The sequence below is a fragment of the Rhincodon typus genome, chromosome 27 (genome assembly GCF_021869965.1).
Source record: "Rhincodon typus isolate 14 chromosome 27, sRhiTyp1.1, whole genome shotgun sequence".
NCBI classification, from domain to species: Eukaryota; Metazoa; Chordata; class Chondrichthyes; order Orectolobiformes; family Rhincodontidae; genus Rhincodon; species Rhincodon typus.
Genome location: NC_063358.1, coordinates 42,087,979 through 42,110,395, shown reverse-complemented (window position 1 = coordinate 42,110,395; position 22,417 = coordinate 42,087,979). Strand labels below are relative to the sequence as shown.

Below are 22,417 nucleotides of genomic sequence, written 5' to 3'. Positions count from 1 at the left end.
GGCAGAATTTGGATTATTCAGCAAATGGTGTCCAATCATGAAATCACATGTAATGTTGGACACTGTTCTGAGCTCTGTAAGAACCGGCAAGTTAATTGAAAAGAGCTAGAGGGAAGTTCTGTTTGATACAATCCACCAGTTATTGGGAAATGCAGCCCACATACCTGGCATCCAGCATTGAAAATGATACATCACATTACCCATTTTACCCCACACTGTTACACTTTCCCCTCACATTGTCACTCTGTGCTCCCTATCCCTGTGCTGTCACTCTACCCTCCATACACACTGTGACAATGCTGTCAATGTAAGAGGTTATTTTTGACCTGGTTTTGTTTTAAGACAGGTTGTAAGGCAGAGGAACCGAGCTGGCTAGTTCACACCACTTGAGTAAACAGCTTGGGAGGCCTTGGGTTTTTTTTAAAACAGCCTGAATGGGTGTGGCCACCTCTCAAAAGATTAAGATTTCTTGTTTTGGTTTTTCAGTAGCTTCAGAAGCTATTGGGGTCTCAACAGAGTTGGAGCTTCAGTGAATGTCTCCTGGCTCCTAGTCTCTGAATTTTCTCTTGATGTTAACTTTCTCCTCGATAGGAGAACTGTATGTGAGAATCTGTGTCTGAATTTTCTTTTATTGCCAAGGGGTATGTTTATGGGATTTGCTACATTGGAACAGTTAATTAGTAATAGTTACTGTATGTATTATTCGGTTAAGTTTTCCAACCGGGTTAAGTTATTCTAAATTCCTCTTTCTTTGGTTGTATTTTAACTGCCGTGTGTAAATAAATTGTCTTGCTTCATGTCAAGTAGTTAGACCAGTTGCATTGCATCGGGAACAAACACTTTATATTTACCTTTAAAATAAGAAAATGTTAGGGTATAGGCTACCTTCTTAAAATGTTTTGAGGAGGCCTGCTCTGGTCCATAACACACACACTGTGATAAACATTGGAAGGATAGTCCCACCTTTCCAGTATGGCACATAATTATATATTCAATATCTTGCATTTGGACATTTTCCTAATAATAAGCCCTACGTTGAGCTGTTTGGTCTGAAACAGTAGTTTGAGTGCTATCATCTGAATTTTGAAGTTTTGGCAGTTGTGCTGTGAGCTGAACTTTGAAGCTGGGCTATTTATCCAGGAACCTAGAGCTGCAACTGTGTGTATCCAAGGTTTCGTCCACAGTGCGTTCCAAACGGAACCAAATTAATTTTCACTCAAGTTCACTATTCCACTACCTTGGAATAAGATAATCATTCTGATGAGCAATAACCTTTTTGTTTCATAATTGTTCATTCCACCGACATTTCTGTCGTTGATAACATATTAATGCATTCACCACAACGTCTGACCTCATCCATACGCATAATTTGCCTCACCTTCTTTCTCCCTCCGGGCTTTTTTGGGAATAGGTGAAGTTTGACCAGTTCCTGACCTGCTTCATATTCAATATTTATCCCCGCCCCTCCGCCAGGGCCACTCATCCACTCAGCCCCGTGGAGAGCTCTGGGCTGCTCTCGTCTTTCTCCAGGGGTCCCAACTGAACGCCTCAGCCAGCGAAAAACGCGTGGATTTTATTTTTGCCCTCTCCAGGCGGAGTAACTCAGCATGGCTAGCTTGACTGGTGTCTGGCTGCGTCCGGGCGTCCTGCGGCTCGTAGTCTTGCTGCAAATCATCAGCTTGTGCTTGACCCAGGTACGTTGAGGGGAGAGAGCGACTTTGGGATCGGTGGTCTGATGCTGAGCTTGAAAACAGTTTTTAAAAAGTGAGGGATGGAGTGCCCTGCAAATTTGTCCTGAATTAAGAGGATGTTAATTATAACCCATTATGTGCAGCACTTCCCAACTGTCAACAAGCACCTTCTGAATCCGGGAGTATTGAAATCCAAGAGGAAATAATTTTCCTTGAGTGAGCTCTCGGTGTGAACGTCTATCTCCCTCACCAACTCAACTTCTTTGAATGAAGTGTGGTGTTTTGGGTGCCCGGGCTGTGAAATTCTCAGCCCTGAGTACTGACTGCCTGCAGAGATAGTGGGCAAAGGAAACAGTGCCATAGGCAAAAAAAAGAGACAGAATTCCAACTCTCAACCACTATCCAGAACAAGGTAGAGTGCTGCGGAGTTTCTCCAGTAATTTCTGTTTCTACTGGTCTTGATGGGGGCTTCCAATGTCTGTTATCCGTTATTCTGTTTAACTCTACTTGTCCATCATTTTCCTAAAAGAAAAGTCGGATAACATTTCGAAAAGTACAGTTGACATTTTCTTTTCCCCGCTTCTGGGTCATTTTCTGATGTCTACATTTTATTCCAAGGCTTAAAACTCTCTCTGTCTCTTGCTTGCCAGGGTCCGTTCGATGAGCAACGTGTAGTTGGATCCCCGGGCCCAGCTGGGATTCCTGGATCGGACGGTATCGATGTGAGTGTGCATGTGTTTCCAGGAGGGCTGTTAGACAAAGAGCGGCATTGTCCCGGGTACCAGCCCGCACTGTCTGGCGGCAGGGGGAGCACCTACACCACGTCCCAGATCCCCCTGACCACTGCGGGGGGATTTCAAGGCACATTCAATTCATTCCCAATAAACCTAACATCGGTCTCACTCAACCAAATTCAATTTTGGATGTTTTGTTTCTTTAAAAGAATGGCTATTTAATCAGAGAATTAAGGGGTTAAACGCCGTCGCCACTCGGTGTTTCTGAGAGAGACGGGGGACTCGTTGTGAAAGTTTATGGCGAGCGGTGAACTAGAAAACATTCAATTCATTTCCCTCCATATGCTGCGAGCTAATTTAAGGAAAACAAAATAGTTCAATTTAATAGGCACGGTTGTTCAGTGCCTGTATGAAGTCTCAGACTATCATGCATTGGTTCATTCACCAAAACGTGCTGTTTTAAAGTTTAGCTCCTTTATAAATCTGGAACTTCAGAATGATTGATTTAAAATGAACTTGGGACATCAATAATTTAATTCAATTAGAGCTGGACATTTAAAGGGATGTGACAGAAGAATATGCAACAGAGAAGCTGGTGTATTACTTAACTGTTCCTGAAGGAATGTCTTTCAAAGATTCGCCCATGTACTTATGTGATATGTATTTCTTTTTCTAGGGGGAACGTGGACCTCCTGGGCCCCCTGGTCCACCAGTAAGTGACTCACCTCATTTCTCTCAAGTCTCTGTGTTCACTATCATTGAAAAAAATACTTTTGCACCTCAGTTCAAAGAAAATTAACCAGAGCCTTAATTTTCATTAAGGGAGCAAAGGGTGATCCTGGTGAACCTGGACTAGATGGACCTCAAGGTGACCCGGGATATGATGTGAGTACCTTCCGATGCAGTGGAGTTGTGATGATTTTCACTGGGGTGTTGCTGCATTTGTGGAATGTATCTCAGGGAGGGCCAGTCTTTGTTAAATATCTTGTGTGTGAATGTGTCTCTGTCCCTCCTCACTCTTCCTTTGAATATAACCAGTGTCTGGGAATTAGCTGAAGCCATAGGATATTCTTGGGGAGGAGAAATCCCAGCTCTAGGATTAAAAATTCCATCTGATTTCTAACTTTACTGCACGCTGAGCAATTCCTATGCAGTCTCTATTTGTGCATTTATTCTGCAAGCAACCCTACACTGGGTGTAGAAATTTGTAACTGTATTTCCTATGTACTGGAATCTGCATTGTGTACACTGCACATACGGAGAATGAAGATCTGCATAGTGTACACTCTATGTACCGAGAATGAGGATCTGCATTGTGTACACTCTATTTACTGAGAATGAGGATCTGCATTGTCTGCACTCCATGTACCATCAAGAGGGGACACCAGTTTGCAATAACGTGGAATAGTCAACAAGGTTGATGCCCATACGACGTTCTCTGGATTGGGTTGAAAGTTGTTGTGAAATTGAACCTGTATGTCTTTCAGACATGCCATCACACAGGACATGCTGGAAACAGGGCCTTTGACCGCAGATATCTGGAATACAGAGAAACTGCAGCTCTACACAATCCAACTTTTAACTGATTTCCAAATTGGACAGGCATTTGAGAGAAATATATTCGCAGCATTACAGGATAGCGAAGAGAATGGCCCTGATTGGACTGCTCTACACGCAATTAAATCAATGGACTGAATGTCCTCCTTCTATTCTGTAATGGCTCTCTGATGGATTTGAGACCTTCTCAGCATCCTGGGAAATGACCTCAGAAGGGTCTATGCCCGAAACGTCAGCCTTCCTGCTCCTCTGATGCTACTTGGCCTGCTGTATTCATCCAGCTCTACACCTTGTTAACTCAGATTCCCCAGCATCTGCAGTTCCTACAATCTCTCTCCAACTCTTCTGTTGACTGCCATTGATCACAGATGCAGCTGTTTGTTTCATGCTCAGGAGGAGGTCCCATACTCATTGTGATAGATGAAACGGTATTCTTTCTTTCCAAAACCATGGTCTATCTCTTTTTTTGGATTTGGGATTCTATCTTATTGTATTTCATGCATAGAGGTTTTAGAGGTGAACAGTGAGATCTCATTCTGAATCCATGTGTTCTGATCTTTGCAGTTCTGGTGCTTTTCCAGTTTGTCCCACATTGGAAGTACATCAGTAATGGGAAGGTTTTGACCAGGCAACTCACCTGGTCCCTGTGGATCTTTACATCATTGAGCAAAAACAATGAGGTCTGATCAGCTGTGTTAAACCCGAATGAACTTGATGGACAAAATAGGCTGTATTTTTACTGAATTGGGATATCTCCAGAGCCCTTTAAAAATGGGTGTGTATATGACGTATATACGGCGTGGAATTTAAACGGTGTTTGATAACCGTGTTTCACACTTATTTGAAACTAGCACATGAAATTAAAGAAAACTTGGGATTGCAATTAAAGGATAGAAGGCATAAAGTAGTGGTGACTGGATGTCTTTCTGACTGGCGAGAGGGAGACAATGGGCCCACGAAGGGTCAGTATTAGGACCATTGTATTTCTTGTTTTCTATATGAAAGACAGCTTTGCGTGTGCGGGACTATGATTTAAAAGTTTGTGGATGATGCAAAACTTGTGAATATAGTCTATACTAAGCAGAAGAGTAACAGATCACAGGAGGATTTAGACAGTCCAGTGACATGGGCAGATGTGGTGGTTGGTCATGTGGGTTCTTGGATATTGTTTGAATCTGCAGCCAGACTTCACAGTAACTGATAATGTTTGGTTATTGCCACACTGTATGTGATGGTAAGGCTACAGAGGAGGAGGCTTCAAGGTGTGTACAACAACCAGCTTCCTCCTGGAACTCTAACACATGATCACTGAGGTCACAGTGATATCATTGCTTACCTCAAATATCTGTTTACATAATTATCAAACCCATCATTGGGGGTGGGGTGGTTAGGGGCAGGGTATTTGGGATAGTGGTAATGTTGCTACTTCTGAGCTAAGAGGCCTGGGTTCAAGTCCCACCTTCTCCAGAGGTGTGTAATAACCTCTCTGCACAGGTTGATGAAAATATCCACCTGATAACTACAAATGACAGATGGAATTGATTGTGGACAAGTGTGAAATGATCCATTATGGACATGGCAAAATACAGAGGCAATGTAATCTCAATTAGGCTGTTTTGATCAGTTTCAATAGTACAGGCTACATATTGAGAAATCTTTACTAAAGCAATTAAAAAGGCACATGGGATCCTTGGCTTTGTAAATAGCGGCATTGAATACAAAAACAAGAGAGTCTTGCTAAACCTGTATAAAACACCAGTTAACTGTGACTGATTCTGGGTATCACAATTTAGGAAGAGTGTCAAAATTTTGAAGATGATACCTTGAGGGGAGCATAGAGGGTAATACAAGAGAAGAGGAAAGATTGGAAAAATTCTGATTGTTCTCCTTATAATGGAGAAGGTTAAAGGGAAACCAAGTACATTATTTCTAAAGGGTTAAAAGGGTAAGGGGGTCCTGCTGAGCCTGTTTCGAAGCCTGGTGAGACTGCAGTTAGAATACAGTGTGCCATTCTGGTTACTATATTATAGAGAGGGGGCAGAGGAGATTTACAAAGGATGATCCCAAAAATGTGTGGGAAAGTTTCTAAAATTCTGGAAGACTTTGATAGAATCACAGAATTGTTACAGTGCAGAGGAAGACAACGTGGCCTATCATGCATGGTTATATAAGCATGGTTACCTCATACCAACCTTCTGCTTTTTATCCACACACCTGCACACTATTCCTATCCAACTAATCATCCAGTGTCCTCTTGAATGCCTCAATTGAACCAGCCTGCACCACATTTCCAGATGGTGCATTCCATTCCCAAACAACTCAATATTTGAAAAAGTTTTTTCTCACTTTAACCTTGTTTTTTTTTGGAGATCATTTTAACTATATACTCTTTTGTTCTTGTTCCTTTTATGAGCAGGAACAGCTTCTCCCTCTCTACTCTGTCCACTCCACTCATGATTTTGTAAATCTCTATTAAATCTTCTCTTAGCTTTCTTCACTCCAGGGAGTACAGTCCCAACTTTTTCAATCTATCCTCATAACTGAAGTTTCTCATTCCTGGAACCTTTTGTGTAAGTCACTTCTGCATTCTCTCCAATGCAATTGTGTCTTTCTTGTAATGTGATTGGCCACCCTTGTACACAGCCTCCAGCCGAACAAGTGTCTTAAGATTAATAGAATGTTTCCTGTCAAAGGGGAAGAGTATAAAAGAGACCATTGATATAAGACAGTCTTGAAGAAGTTCAATAGGGAATTCATTGTGACTTCTTTACCTAAAAATTCATGAGCATGGAATGTGCTCCAACAGGGAGTGGTTGAAGTAAATCGTACATATACATTTAAAGTGTGACTAGACAAGCATGAGGGAGAAAGGAATCAAGGGAAATGACGATAGATTTAGATGACGAAGGATGAGAGGAGGCTCAAATGGAGCGTAAGCACCAGTATTGACATGTTGGGCCAAATGGCCTGTTTCCGTGCCATATATCCTGTGAAACTTGGTAGAGGTATTCAAAATTATGAAGGATTTTGTTTGAGCAATCAATGAGAAAGTGTTTCCTTTGCCAAGTAAGTTGATAATCGGAGATTAAAATTTCAAAGAATTGGTAAACCATCTAGAGGGCAAATAAGGGGAAATCTTGTCTTAGATGGTTATTAAGATCTAGAATGTACTACCTGAAAGGGCAGTGGATCAGATTGTGAAGAAACTTTCAAAAGGCGATGGACATGTACTTGAAGAAGACAAGTCTTCTTGGACGGTATGGTATGGCGCAAGATGACTTAGTGGTTATCACTGCTGTTTGACAGTGCCAGGGACCTGGGTTTGATTCCAGCCTTGGGCAAATATCTGTATGGAGTTTGCACATTCTCCTTGTGTCTTTTTGGGTTTCCTCCCGCAGTCTGAAAATGTTAGGTTAGGTGGCTTGGCCATGCTAAATTTCCCATAGTGTTTAGGATTGTGCAGTCTAGGTGGTTCAGCTATGGGAAATGCAGGGTTACAGGGATAAGGTAGGGTGGTGGGTCTTGGTAGGATGCTGTTTGGAGGGGCGGTGTGGAATCGATTGGCCGAAATAGCCTGCTTCCACACTTTAGGGATTCTATGAAACCTGCAGGATTTTTGGGAATAAGTTGGAGTGTGGCACTAAATTAGAAGTCACTTCAAGGAGTCAACACAGAGACAACTAACTGAGTTACCCACTTTGTGCGGTTTGATTCAATGGGATGAATTTTGGCACTCCTCATTGACTTGTTTGAAGACTGGAGGCTCATAAAATAACATGGGTGGCCAGTGATTATGGGGTTTGGTGGGTCTTAGGAAAGGCCTTGGGCAGCCTGTCCAATCTTAGATCTAGTAATGGTCATATGAGGACCTCATTCCATCTCCACACAACAATGCATGCTGTTGGGAAGGCAGAAGGCAAATGGACAGCGTATAATTTTAACAACTTTGGAGGGAGGTACTGATTTGACGCTGTCATGTGCCCATCAAGAGCACCCCTTTGCAGTGAGTTTACCCCTTTTTGTGCCTTCTCCCCCATCTCTAAAACATGAAATCTTCCCCTTAACCACCCCACACTGATGTCCCTCATTCCTCCCTGACCAATATCCCCAGATTTACTTTTCAGTCAGGTCAGTGTGTTCCTCCTTGGATCTGCTTATAGTCCTAGCAGTGGCCACTACGGTCTTCTGGCACTGCTATATGAGGTGCTGCTCCAGCAGATTGGCTGACACCTCTCGATAATGAGACTTCCTCCCAATGTTGGTGGGGTGGGGAGAAATTATAACTGCCCATGGTATATTCTTGTTGCAGGGTAAACATGTTAAAGTCAAAGAAATGCCAAAAGCCCTTTTAACTGGTGAGGAATATGTCATGTCTATCCAATTCTGTCCTGTGATTCTGCCATAGACAGAAATGGAAATGAAGCGTATCTTGTGTGCTGTTCATCTTTCATTCTTTTTGACAATGTGCTCCACCTCACACCTCCCCGTATCTTTTGTCCTCCGTTTCAATCAACACTCTGATTGTATCAACCGCAAGCCAAGGAAAAGAATTTGGGTTTCCTCCGGGTACTCCGGTTTCCTCCCACAGTCCAAAGATGTGCATGCTAGGTGGATTGGCTATGCTAAATTGCCTGTAATGTTCAGGGATGTGTAGATTAGGTGGGTTATAGGGGGATGGGTCTGGGTGGGATGGTCTGAGGGTCGGTGTGCACTTGTTGGGCCGAAGAGCCTGTTCCCACGCTGTAGGAATTCTATGATCTTCTATGATTTATGAAAAAGCCAACAGGCTGGACTAGGCTATCGCAAAGGCTGGATGGTCTCAAAACGATGGATCTGATGGGACCATTTCAAAACTTGTATTTGAATGGGGCTAGTTCTAAGATATTAATGTATGTCACAGAAGGGATACTGTTCAAACGACTATAAAGCGTGATAGCGAAACATTTATTAACCAAACATTATGGATGTTGCACCATTTTCTTAATGTGCCATTGTACTCATTTTTTGGAAACCATGGGTAATGTTGGCCTGTTCTTTCAAGGGATTAAGTTAAGAATAAAAAGGGTCTAGAGCTAGCCAAGGAATTGCACCCAGTAACCTCTCTCCACTTTGAGACGTGGGTCTAAAAGCACCCTGCATTCTGAAGTCATGCCAGCAACTTCCTAAAGATTTATTAAGTCTGTCAAATGAATTCATCAGTTAAAAGTCAGTCCTTTCTGATTGGCAGCGAAGAATCAAATAGTGGATTTCTGTAGTTTTGAGTTAAAGTGGACTTCCAGTTTCAGGAATCCATTTTCTATTTTCTTGTCGTGGAATGTTGTTTGAACAGTACCCAGTTATCATCCCAAACACTCCTGTGGTAACTGCTGTTAGTGGAACTGAAGGAGTCATGTTTCGTATAGCAGAGTGCAATCAGATTCAAATATGGAAGAATTTTCGATCTGTAATATCAACTTCTCAATTTAAGAAGCAAACAGTACCTCTGGGATGAGGAAATATTGTCAAATGACAAAGTCCCCTCTCCCGCAGGAACTTGTTAAATCCCTTGTCCTGCCCAGTGGCATTAAGTTTCTAAAAGGAGTGAATGTTTATTGATTTGTTCAAGATCTTGGAGTTGGGCACTTGATTTTGAGGACAATCAGAAAACTCTGTACTTTTGGTTCGAGTCTAGTACTGCCATAAATTATGGGGTCAGAAGCCACCCTCCTCAATATTGCTGTGAAATAGCCCATTACCCAGTTATCACAGATTTATGGCTATCTTCAGGAAAGTTCAAAGGTGGATGGCGGGGAACTAGAAGTGCTGGAATAGAGAAATGTAAATAATGTTACTTTGGGAAATGTGCATGACATGTCAGGGAGATCAGAATATCAAAATGAAATCTGAAGTAAAAACAACAAATACTGGGAATGTCCAGCAGGTAGGTCAGAATCTGGGGAGAGAGAAACAAGAGTTCTGTTTCAGGTCGGCCTTTCATCTGAATTGGAAACAGTTTAAGCAAGACAGGGCAAGCAAGGAGGACAGGAAAGAACAGAAGGATAGGTGTATGATGGGGTGGAAGATAATAGTGATTCAATGTCAAAAGGGAAGATGATGGAAAACCAAAGGATAAGTACAGAAACAAAGGCTCATACAACAAGTGCAAATGGGAAGTGTCGTGTTAATAATAATGCTCTTATAATCAGTCATTTGTCAGGGATTGATTAAACTCTGTGGGTTAATTGATTTAACGCCATAAAACACATTACAAGTTGTGAAGCAGACATTACAGCAAACCAACTGATTTCTCTGTGTGCAGCTTGCAAACCTTGTACTGCCTGACTGTCAGGAAGAGTTGCAGCATTGAATACCCACATGGCACACTTTAAAGTGTTTAAAGGTGAATCCTCTCAAAGGCAAGATACACTTTTCAAGATCACCCGCCTTTCCAAAAGAAAATCTAACTAAATACAATATCAAGTGAGCCTGTCAGTCTCAAAAATGTATAGGTAATTTGCTGATATATCCAGATCTTGAGATGGTGACTTAGCTTATCTGGCGATGTTAACAAGTTAAACTGCAATTGCTGATCTGTTCTAGGATTTGCTTATTCAGACAAGTTTGCTTCTTAAGAACTTGCAGCTCATTTAAAGCTTCTGATTTTACTCACTGGCTCCTTCTAATTCGATCAAAGTTTTAGCATTCTGTTGGTCCAGTACATTTTCTCCTTCATAAACTGCTGTAATAACGAACCAGGACATCCAACTCCTTTTTCGTTGTTGTTTTCTTTGAAGTCTGGTCTTCATCCATTTGGTGGGTTAACTTCCTCTGTGCCGTGCTTGAGTTCTTTCACTGGAGCATCATTGCTAGCATTTAACTTTGAAGAAGTTGTCTTAAGAATTCATGGTGAAGCTCATGGTTTAGGGAGTAACATATCAACATGGATAGAAGAATATCTGGCTAACAGGAGCAGGGAATAGGCATGTATGCAGGCTGGTAAGATGTATCAAGTGGTGTGCCAGTTTGTCAACGTGATTTGGATGAAGGAAAAGAAGGTATGGTTGCCAAGTTTGCTGATAACAACAAGATAAGAAAGTGAATTGTGAAGAGGACATCAGGAGTTACAAAAAAGATACAGATAAGTTCAGTAAGTGGGCAAAGATGTGGCAAATGAATTATAAAGTGTGAAAATGTGAAATTGTCCATTTGGCAGGAAGAATAGAGAAGATACACACTATCTAAAAAGTGAAAGATTGCAAAGGTCTGAAAAGCGGAGGATCTTGGTGTCCCAGGAATTACAAAACGTTAGTGCGTAGTAAAGCAAGGAATTATAAAAGCTAATAGAACTCCAGGGGTACTGATACAAAAGTAGAGAGTTTTGGTTCATTTATATAGGTTGTCAGTGAGACTATATGCAGTGCTGTGCATGATATTGGTCACTCATTTAAGGAAGGGCATAAATGTTTTGGAAACAATTCAGAGAATGTTGACTAGATTCATACATGGTATGGGGAGATTGTCTTATGGGGAAAGGTTGGACAGGCTGGGCTTGTATTTGTTGGAGTTTAGAAGAGTAAGAGGTGACTTGATCAAAACATATAAGGACCTGAGGAGTCTTGGCAGGGCAGATGTGGAGAGGATATTTTATCTTATGGGAGAATCTAGAACTAGGGGTCACTGTCTGTTTAAAGCAGATATTAAGCAAAAAACTTTCTCTCATAGGATCATGAGTCCTTAGAAGTCTTTTCTTATATTTTTAAGGCAGAGGCAGATTGACTCTCATTAAGCAAGGAGGTGGAAGGTTTTCAAGGGTAGGTGCGAATATAGATTTGAGGTTACAAACAGATTTGCAATCTCTAATTTCTTCGGTATTGCTTTGAATTCAACCTGATGTCGCTACCCTTGTTGAGCCTGATCTGTTTAAGTGCGAGTTGTGCCAGATCCTCCTGTAAACAAACCAGCAAACATTTCATTGGATTGAGGATACTGAGCTCGTAGTTCATCCTGCTTCCTTTCTTTCTGTTCCAATTCTTTATTCATTTTTGGGAGCTGAGCAGAGATGTCCCCTAAAGACTTCTTCATCCTAGAGATGGTATTGTCAAGTCTAGATTTATCGTGAGCTAATTTTTTAGCCTTTTCCTCTTGAACTTTCATTTGTTTTTCCAGAGCAGAGAGCTAAGACTTTAGCTCCACTAATTCAGAAGAAAGTGAAGTGGTCCATTCTTCTTTCGTGTTCAGTTCCAGAAGTGTTTCTTAAATATTCTGCTGCAATTTCAGTTGTATCTCTGATGTTTAACTGATTGCATGGGTTTTGATGACATGCTGGTAATTACCTCATTAACATGATGTTTTCCACCGCTGTTCATCGTGTCATATTAATGATAATTTTCTAATAATCATTCAATTGCCAGGAATTGATTAACTCCAGGTGTTAGTTTATTTAACACAGTAAAACATGTTACAAGTTGTTATAGCAAACTAACTGCATTCTGTGTGTGTGCAGCTTGCAGACTCAGAGCAGACTAACTGCCTGGAAGAGTCACAATATTTTGTACATATTGCACATGTAATCAATAAAGGTGAATTATCTTCAAGCCAGGTATACGTACAATAGGAAGAACAGAATGACTAACAACAGTTGCCTTGCAAAGACCAAAATAAAAGTGGAAGCGATTATGATCTGAAATTGTTGAACTCAATGTTGAGTTGACTCAGTTAAAAGCAAAATGTGATTAACTAACTTGATTGTCAATAAGGTAATAGAGAGGCTTGATGGGGGGAATAGAAAATAGCAGCAGGCGCAGGCCATTCAGCCCTTTGAGCCTGCTCTGCCATTCACTATAATCATACCTGATCATCTAAGTCAATATGCAGTTCCCACTTTCTCCCCATACTCTTTGATCCCTTTAGCCATAAGAACTGTATCTAACTCCATCTTGATAATATTCAATGTTTTGACCTCAACTGCTTTCTGGGAAATGTTAGTGACGTGACAAACTTTACAGAAGCACAGTGGCAGAAGAAACGTGGGAATGCGCAGAAGGAAGATCTCTGATTGAGTGCAGGGTAGGGAGAAATTAAATGACAATGGGGTAATGGAGTAAGGGCAAATGGGATGGTCATGGGTGAAGAAATTTCTCCTCATCTACATCCTAAATTGCCTACCCTATATCATTAGACTGTCACCTCCTCGTTCTGGACTGCCTGGTCATTGGGACGGTCCTTTCTCTGTTTATCCTGTTTAGCCCTGTTAGAATTGTATCAGTTTCTATGAGATCCAGTGGGCTGGCTATGTACATGGACTTCCCAAAGGTGATTGAAAATGTGCCACGTAACAGGCTTTTCAGCAAAGCTGAAACTCATGGAATCAAAGGGACATTAGCAGGATAGCTACCATATTGGCTGAATGACAGGAAACAATGAGTAGTGATTTGTTGGTTTAAAGACTAGAGGAAGTTATATAGTGTGGTTCTCCAGGGATCGTGGTTTGGACCCCTACATTTCCTGACATACATATTAATGACCTGAACTTGGGAGAACAGGACAGACTTTCAAAGTTTGTGTGTGACTTAAAACTTGAAAGTAATGCAAACTGTGTGGTAGACAGTGATAGATCTCAAGAGGATACAGGCTCATAGAGTCGGCAGATGTAGCAGATGAAATTTAATCAAGAGTGTGAAGTGACACATTTTGGTAGGAAGAATGAGGAGAAGCAACATAAAATAAGGGAAACAATGTCAAAGGAATGGAGGGACCTGTGAGAATGTGTGTACAAATGGTTGAGAGAACAATTAATAGTGGAAATGAGGTCCTGGGCTTCACAAGTAGCTATATGGAGTACAAAAGCAGGGAAGTTATGATGAATCTTTAAATAACTGGTTTGGTCTCAACTGGAGTTTTGAAGACACAATACTATTGGAAGGATGTAAATGCATTGGAAAGGTTGAAGAAATATTTGAGAGAATTGTTCTGGGATGATTCAATTCAATTAATGGTAAGATTGGAGAAACTGGGCTGTTCTCTTTGAAGAGATTTAATTGTGGTGTTCAAAATCATGAGGGGTTTGGACAGAGTCAATAGGGAGAAACTGATCCCATTCATGGAAAGATTGAGAACAAGGGCAGACCAATTTAATGTGATAGTAAAAGAAACAGGGGCAGTATGAGGAAAAGCTATTTTGTGCAGCAAGTGGTCAGGATCTGCACTGCTCTGTCTGAAAGTGACTGGATAATTATCTGAAGAAGGTCGACTTGCAATGCAGAGGGAAAAGGTGGAGAGTGGGTCTGATTGTGTTACTCTTGCAGCGAATTGGCAAGGAATTTCAAGACTGGGGGGACATTTTTAAGGTGAGAAGAGAGAGATTTAAAAAAGACATTAAAGGCAAACTTTTTACACAGAGGGTGGTTCACATGTGGAATGAACTTCCTGAGGAAGTGGTGGATGCGGGTACAATTACAACATTTAAAAGACATCTGGACGGATATATGAATCGGAAAGGTTTGGAGGAATATGGGCCAGGAGCAGGCAGGTGGAACTAGTTTAGTTTGGGATTAGTTCAGCATGGACTGGTTGGACCGAAAGGTCTGTTTCCATGCTGTATGACTCTATGACTCTATAAAACACTATGGGCTGAATGGCCTCTTTCTGCACTGTGATGATGCTGGCTCTTCTTGAGCCTTCTCTAGACTTGCCTTTTGTTTCTTTTCTTGTCCCATGATCATCCCATTTGGTCTTGCTCCACCATCCCATTTGCCATCTAATTTCTCCCACCTTGCACCCTATGTGAGATCTTACTTTTGTGTTTTCCACTCCATCCCCATTTCTCCTGCCAATGTGCTTGTGTAAAGTTTGTTATGTCACTAACATTTCCTAATTTTAGTGAATTGGTGTTGACCTCTCCTCACAGGTTCTGCCGAACCTCCTGAGTGTTTCCAGCATTTCCTGTTTTTATTGGAGAATTCAGAATGTCAGACTGGGAGAAATAGGAAGAATGTGTTTTTCTGATTTTGCATTCAGGTGCATTTCTGTAATTTTGCTAGATCTGTGAATCACACTTAAAATTCATATAAATTTCAGCCCCATCAAAATTGGGACAAGGAACAATGGATGTGTTCCATTTCAAGTATCTGTTCATACTGATGTATTCATTGGACTGAAGACTTATTGATTAATTGAAAAGATTTTAATGTCTACACTCTTTTGTTTATTACGCAGGGTCTGGAAGGTCTAAAGGGAGAGCCAGGGATCGCTGGAAGGCCAGGTCCCAAAGTGAGTAAAATGTGTTTCAGTTTTCATTGGGAAGCAACAAGGAAGAAGGTTGTTGAGTGCTGAGAGATGGCCTGGGTAATGATCTTTTATTGAGAAACATCACATTGGAAACTCTGAGTATGGAGGATAGAGAATACAAAGACAGGCTGCTGCTGTTTGTTGTTATAAGCTGATGTTTTTGTCCCTCTGGATCTTGAAATATTGCCAAATGATATTGCCAGATGACTTCAGTGTCTTTACTGATCTTCAGTGAAGACCAAGTCTTATGTATAGGATCCAACATTAATAAGTACCACAAATGCTTACATGAATATCCTTACATAATTCTCTCTCATCTATCGCACTGGGGGCTGCTGGAATAATGCCCTATTCTCCAGTGTATGCCTCTTGTGAGTCTCAAAAGAGGGTGTCACTTTAATTGGACAGATGGAGCAATGATGAACTTCATATTGTTCAGCATCAAATATGGAAAGAAGCTAAAGGATGACACAAAAAGTCTGCAGAGAAATATAGGTAGGTTAAGTGAGTGGGCAAAAACTTGTCACATAGAATATAATGTGGGAAAATGTGAAGTAATGCACTTTGGCAGGAAGAATAGAGGAACTGAATATTATTTAAATACAGAAAGACTGCGTAAAGGCACAAAGGAATTTGGGAGTCCCAGTGCATGATTCAAAAATACCCAGCATATAAGTTCTGCAGGTGATTGAGAAGGCAAATGGATGTTGGCCTTTATTTCAAAGGGAATAGAGGAAGAAATAGAGAAGTCTTGCTAAAATTATCCAAGGCACTAGTCAGACCACAGCTGAAACACTGTGAGCAGTTTTGTTCCCCATATTGAGGGAAAGAGAAACTAACATTGGAGGCAGTCCAAAGAAAGTTTACTCGACTATACTCGGGTATGGCAGGACTATTTAATGAGAAGACGTTGAGTTGGTTAGACCTGTAGTCATTGGAGTGTAGGAGAATGAGGCAACCTTATTGAAATGTACAAGGCTTTCAGCGGACTTGACAGGGTAGATGCAGAAATGTTGATTCCCCTTATGAGAAAGTCTAGGATTAGAGAGCATAATTTCAGGGGTCACTGATTTAAGACAGAGATGATGAGGAATTTCTTTTGTTTGATGGTAGTAAATTTGTGACAATCTTTACTACAGAGGGCTATTGAGCCTGGGCTGTCAAGTATATTCAAGGCTGAAACGGACAGATATTTAGTCAGTAAGAGAAGCAAGGTTTGGGGGAGAAGATAGGGAAGTGGAGTTGAGGATCATCAGATCAGCCATTATGTCATTGAATGGCAGAGCAGGCTCCATGGGCTGAATGGCCAACTTCTGATCCTACGTATCTTTCCCTCAATATGGGGAACAAAACTGCTCACAGTGTTCCAGCTGTGGTCTGACTAGTGCCTTGGATAATTTTAGCAAGACTTCTCTATTTCTTCCTCTATTCCCTTTGAAATAAAGGCCAACATCCATTTGCCTTCTCAATCACCTGCAGAACTTATATGCTGGGTATTTTTGAATCATGCTGTCTGCTAAATGAAATCTCACAGGATAAAACACTGAGACGTGTGGAGACTTGATGGGATTGTTCTCTGGGCGTGAAGGATAACAACAGATTTAATAAAGGCTTTGAAAGTGATGCAGGGTTTGTAAGAGTTGTTTGAAACTGTTTACAGCAGCAGGAGGGATGCTAATGAAAGGGCATAGGTTTAAGACTTTGAGAAAAATGGCAGAGAGAGAATTTGTTATTGCAGGCAAATGGAGCAGAGATAGATCAAATTGAATGGCAAAATAGGTTTAAGGGACCAAATTGTGTTTTTCTGACCCTAAATATCAATATTAATCTTGAGAAATGGTAAAATGATGACCCATTGGTGTGGCACTGACAATCCCATCAAGCTGCAGGTTAGGGATTGGGAGACTGGGCTCTCCTCTTGGGTGCTGTTACTTCCAGTGACACTGTTAATAATTAAATACTACTCTTTTGATGTTTGCACTGCATCAATCAAGTCTCCCTTCTGTCCTGGCACTGTGTTCTACTGCAGCACCAACAGGATTCCTCTCATTGTTGAAATGGGCTTCACTTTAGGAATCTGATCCTGAGGGCATGGTGGGGACAGTGACAATCTCAAACCTCACACATCGAACAATATCAGCCAATGGAGGGGAATATCAATGTGTTCCAGGAGAAGAGATTTGAATGGGAAAAGGGCAGGGGTGCACAGGAAGGCTGGGCAAGATAATTGAGGGGGTAAGTGGAGTGTTACATTCTGAATGTAAAAGTTTTCAGACATTTTAACAGATGTCTGTGCCAGGAAATAAGCCAACTAATATTTTATAAAAGGCAGGTGAGCTAATAATAATGTTACAATATGAAATGAGATGATTTCATCATGTGTTAGTGCACAACCATATCATTTTTGAGTTCTAGGATTAAGCCTAGTGTTGAGTGAGAGTGGAAAGCCCTCTTTTATGACTGTCAGAGTTTGGGAATTGCATTTGCTAACTCTGTCTCTGCGGGTTAGGTAACTGAGAGTTTCTCAAATCTGACTCCCATTCAAGCTCCATTGACAATCTCTTACATCACAAAATGATTCAGACTCATTGTGTGAGTTCAGTGGCAGACAGACCAATGTATTTCTGACATTCTGCAGGCAATTATTTTCAGGAAGATTTTAATATTCTTGTTATGATCTTGGACTGTCTTTCACTGAGGGGAAGAGGGAGTTGTTAAGAGAAAATCTCTCAATGTTGCATCAGTAGTGTATCTTGGTTTTGGCATTACAGTTGTATTTATAGTAATTCTGTTGCATTGAGCTGAATTAGTTTCCTTTGGGGCTTGAATCCAAAGCAAAACTGAAAGGAAATCTTTCAAGAGAAGAATAACACACTAGTTTTCATTGCAAAAACATTCCTTTCTTTCTGACTGCTTAAAATTTGTCATTCAGCCCCTTGAGCCTGTTTTGCCATTCAGTTTTATTTATTTGTTCATGGAATGTGGGCTAGACCAACATTTATTGCCCATCCCTAACGGCCCAGAGAAGATGGTGGTGAGTTTCGGTTTGAACCACTGCAAGTCCTTGGGTTGAAGAAACATCCACAATGCCAATAGAGAGAGGGGGATATTCCAGGATTTTGACCCATGAAGGAATGTTGATATATTTCCAAATCAGGAAGGTGAATGGCTTTAAGGGGAATTTGCAGATTGTGGTGTTCCTATGTATCTGCTGCCTTTATCTTTCTGAATGGTACAGGTTGTGGGTTTGTGGTTGTTGTCAAAGGGACTTTGGCCAACTTCTGCAGAGTATCTTGTATGTGGCACATTCTGCTGGTTCTGTGCATTGTTATTAAAGGTAGTGAACATTGAAGGTGAGGGCTGGGGTGCCAGTCAAATGGGCCATTTTGTCCTGGATGGTGTCAACCTTCTTGCATATTGTTGTAACTGCACCCATCCAGGCAAGTGGGGAGTATTCCATCAAATTCCCTACTTGTGCTTGTAGAAAGGGTGGCACGGTGGATCAGTGGTTAGCACTGCTGCCTCACAGTGCCAGGGACCCGGGTTCGATTCCACCCTCTGTGTAGAGTTTGCACATTCTCCCCGTGTCTGTGTGGGTTTCCTCCGGGTGCTCCGTTTTCCTCCCACAGTCCAAAGATGTGCAGACTAAGTGGATTGGCCATGCTAAATTGCCCATAGTGTTCAGGGATGTGTAGATTAGGTGGGTTATATGGGGATGGGTCTGGATGGGATGCTTTGAGGTTCAGTGTGAGCTTGTTGGGCCAAAGGGCCTGTTTCCATACTGTGGGAATTCTATGAAGTCTGTGAAGATAGTGGACAGGCCTTGGGGAATCAGGAGGTGAAACACTTGTTATAAAATTCCCTTGCTGTTGCCACCATAGTATTGGTTCATTCAGTTTCTGGTAAATAGTAACTCCCAGGATGTTCATCGTTGGGGATTCAGCGATGGTAATGCAATTGAATGTAAAGAGCCAATGGTTAGACTGTTCCTTGTTGGAACTGATCATTGCCAGTCAGTTGTCTGTGCTAATGTTACTTATTATTTACCAACTTAAGCCTGAATGGTGTCCAGGTTTTATTGCATTTGAACACGGGATGCTTCAGTATCCTGAAGAGTAGGAAGTGGTACTGAACATTGTGAAATCATCAGCAACTCCAATTAGCAGATGGGATCAGGAACTGAGTGGCCCTGGCAGAACTCAAACTGAGGGTGAGCAGGTTATTGTGAAGCAAGTGCTGCTTGGTAGTGTTGTTGGTGACACCTTCCATCACTTCACTGATGATGAAGAGAAGGCTGATGGGGCAGTAATTGGCCATGTTGTATTTGTCCTGCTTTGTGTGGACAGATACCTAGGAAATTTTCCACATTGGTGGTTAGATGCCAGTGTTGTGGCTATATTGGAATTGCTGGGCCAAGGCACGGCTAGTTCTGGAGCAGAGGATTTTAATACTATCACCAGAATATTGTTAGGGCCTTCAGCCTTTACTGTATCCAGTGCCTCCAGCCATTTCTTGATATCACATGGAGTGAATCTAATTGACTGCAGACTGATATCTGTGATACTGGGCACCTGTGGAGGAGGCTGAAATGGATCATCCACTCAGCACGTCTGTGAAAGTTTTGCACTGATGTGCTGGGCTGTTCCATCATTGAGGATATGGATGTTTGTGGAGCCTCCTCCTCCAGTGAGTTGATGAATTTTCCACCACCATTCATGATTGATTGAGGAATCACTGAGCTTTGCGTCTCGCTTGCCGTTTTTGCTGTTTGACGTGCACATAGCCCAGTGTCATATCTTCACCAGGTTGATACCTCATGTTTAGATATGTCTGCACCCACCCTCCTCCCCACTTGATGATAATTGTAGAGTGGTTGAATATAATTCTGCTGCTGCTTGCCCACAGTATGTCATGGATGCCCAGTTTTGTATAGCTAGATCTGTTCAAAGTTCACCCCATATAACATGGTGGTAATGCCACACGATATGATGTCATAGTGGTTTGATACAACTGATTATCTTGCTGGGCCATTTAGAGGGCAGTTAAGGGGCAACCACATTGCGGTGTGTCTGGAGTGACATGTATGCCATGGTGAGGACTGCAGGTTTGTTTCCTTAAAGTGAATTAGTGAATCAGATGACATTTTGCATCAATAATGCTCATTGTTAGATCTTTAATTTAGGATTTATGAACTGAATTCAAATTTCACTACCAGCTGTGGTGGGATGCGCACCCTTGCCACCAGAGAATTAACCTGGTTCCCTGGATTCTTAGTGCTTTGACATTACCTCTCCATTATTGCCTTGCCCTTTAGCCCTCTCGGTCCTAGTTCATTCTGAACACAGGACCAGGACCAGTCTATTCAGGCTCTTGAAATATTACAGGTAGATGTAATCATTGACTAGTACAGCATTTCAAATATATTATGATATATTTGATATATTATGTCTTTCTTTGAAAGAGCTATCCAGTTAGTTCCCATTTCCTTGCCATTTGCCCACAGCCCAACAGTTTCTTTACTTTGCAAATATTTATCTAATTCTCTTTTCAAAGTTACTATTGAATTTTCTTCAGGCAGTGTGGATTGGTACATTTTTCTGTTAAAAATAATTCTCTTCATCTCTTGGCTTTTATGTGCCAATAACCTTAAATCAGTATCTTTGACTAATCATACCGTAAGTGGGAACAGTTTCTATTTATTAATTTTATCAGAACACTTCATAATATTGAACATTTTTATTAAATCTTGTCTTAGGCTTCTCAACTGTAAACAGAATAATCTCATTTTTCAAATCTCTTCAAATAATTGAAATCTCTCTTCCTTGTTGCCATTCAAGCAAATCTTGTCTGCAACCTCTCTGAGGCCTTGGCATCTTTCCTAAAATGTTGTGCCCAGAATTAGAAACAACATAGTGGAGGACTAACCAGTGATTGAGGGTCAGTTTGCTCTGTAGGTCAGATAGCTCATGTGCTGTGCAGAGTCTTGCCAATGACCCAGGTTCAGTTGCTATTTTGAATGAGGTCACTATGAAGGTCCCATCTTCTCAACCTCTTCTGAGCCACTGTGATCATCAGGTTACGGTCACTACTGGCCATCCATCTCTCCAATGAGAGAGTAGCCTATGGTCCTCTGGGTCTATGACATCAGGCTTGGTATGTCTTCCTTTCTTTTGTACTCAATACCTCTAGTTAAAAATGAAGGATTTTATATGTTTAATGAACTACTGATGACATGATTAAATCAAAGGGCTGGTAATACAGAGGTCTTGGCCAATATCCTGGGACGTGGGTTCAAATCTCTCCAAAGCAGCTGGTAGAATGTAAATTTAATTAGTAAATCTTAAAATATCTGGAATTAAAAGCTAATGGCGGTAATGGTGGCTGTGTAACTGCCAGTAATTGTCATTAAAAGCCCATCTGATTCACTAATGTTCTTGCAGGAAGAAAATCGACCATTTTACATGGTTTGGCCTACAATGTGACTGCAGAGCCAGCAACATGGTTGACCCTTAACAACCCTTTTTAGAAGTTAGTTCAAGGGCGACTAGGGATGGGTAACAAATCTGTCAGCAGTGCCCAAATCCCATGAAAGTATTATTGAAAAAATTGGCAAGTCATTAGGAACTGCCATGTCTCACTTACATATGAATATACAAACGAGGAACAAGAGTAGGCCACTTGGCTCAGAAAGCCTGCTATGCCACTCAGTAAGATCATGGCAGATCTAAGTTTAACCTCGATGCTATGTTTCTGCATGTCTCCAATATTCTTTCATGCCTTTTAGTATTCAAGAATCTATCTACCTGTGCCTTGATTGTGCATCCACTTCCTTTTGAGGAAGCAGATTCCAAGGACTCTCGACCCGCTGAGAGAAAAACTGGTTCCTCATTTTTTTCTTAAATGGGCAACCGTTTATTTTTAAACTGTGATCTCTAGTTCTAGATTCTCCCACAAGAGAAAGAATCCTTTCCATATCCACCTGGTCAGATTCCCTGAGGATCTGATAAGTTTCAACTAAGTCATCTCTGACTCTTCCAAACTCCAGAAAATATGGGCTTAGCCTGTCTAGCCTTTCCTCATAAGGCAATCTGCTCATCCCATGTATTATTCCAGTAAACCTTCTCTGAACTGTTTCCAACACATTAACTTCCTTCCCTAAGTACAGTGATC

The 22,417-nt window shown here is 41.4% G+C and overlaps 1 protein-coding gene across 1 annotated transcript in view; it reads left to right on the top strand.

Moving 5' to 3' along the window:
• Positions 1 to 1,313: 1,313 nt before the first annotated feature.
• LOC109921632 (collagen alpha-2(IX) chain-like) overlaps positions 1,314 to 22,417 on the top strand; it is an 86,565-nt gene continuing 65,461 nt past the window's right edge. The window contains exons 1-5 of the mRNA XM_048612968.1: positions 1,314 to 1,694; positions 2,342 to 2,413; positions 3,102 to 3,137; positions 3,248 to 3,310; positions 15,176 to 15,229. Coding sequence (XP_048468925.1) covers positions 1,608 to 1,694; positions 2,342 to 2,413; positions 3,102 to 3,137; positions 3,248 to 3,310; positions 15,176 to 15,229 — 312 coding nt within the window. The 5' untranslated portion in view covers positions 1,314 to 1,607. The remainder of the gene's footprint in view (positions 1,695 to 2,341; positions 2,414 to 3,101; positions 3,138 to 3,247; positions 3,311 to 15,175; positions 15,230 to 22,417) is intronic.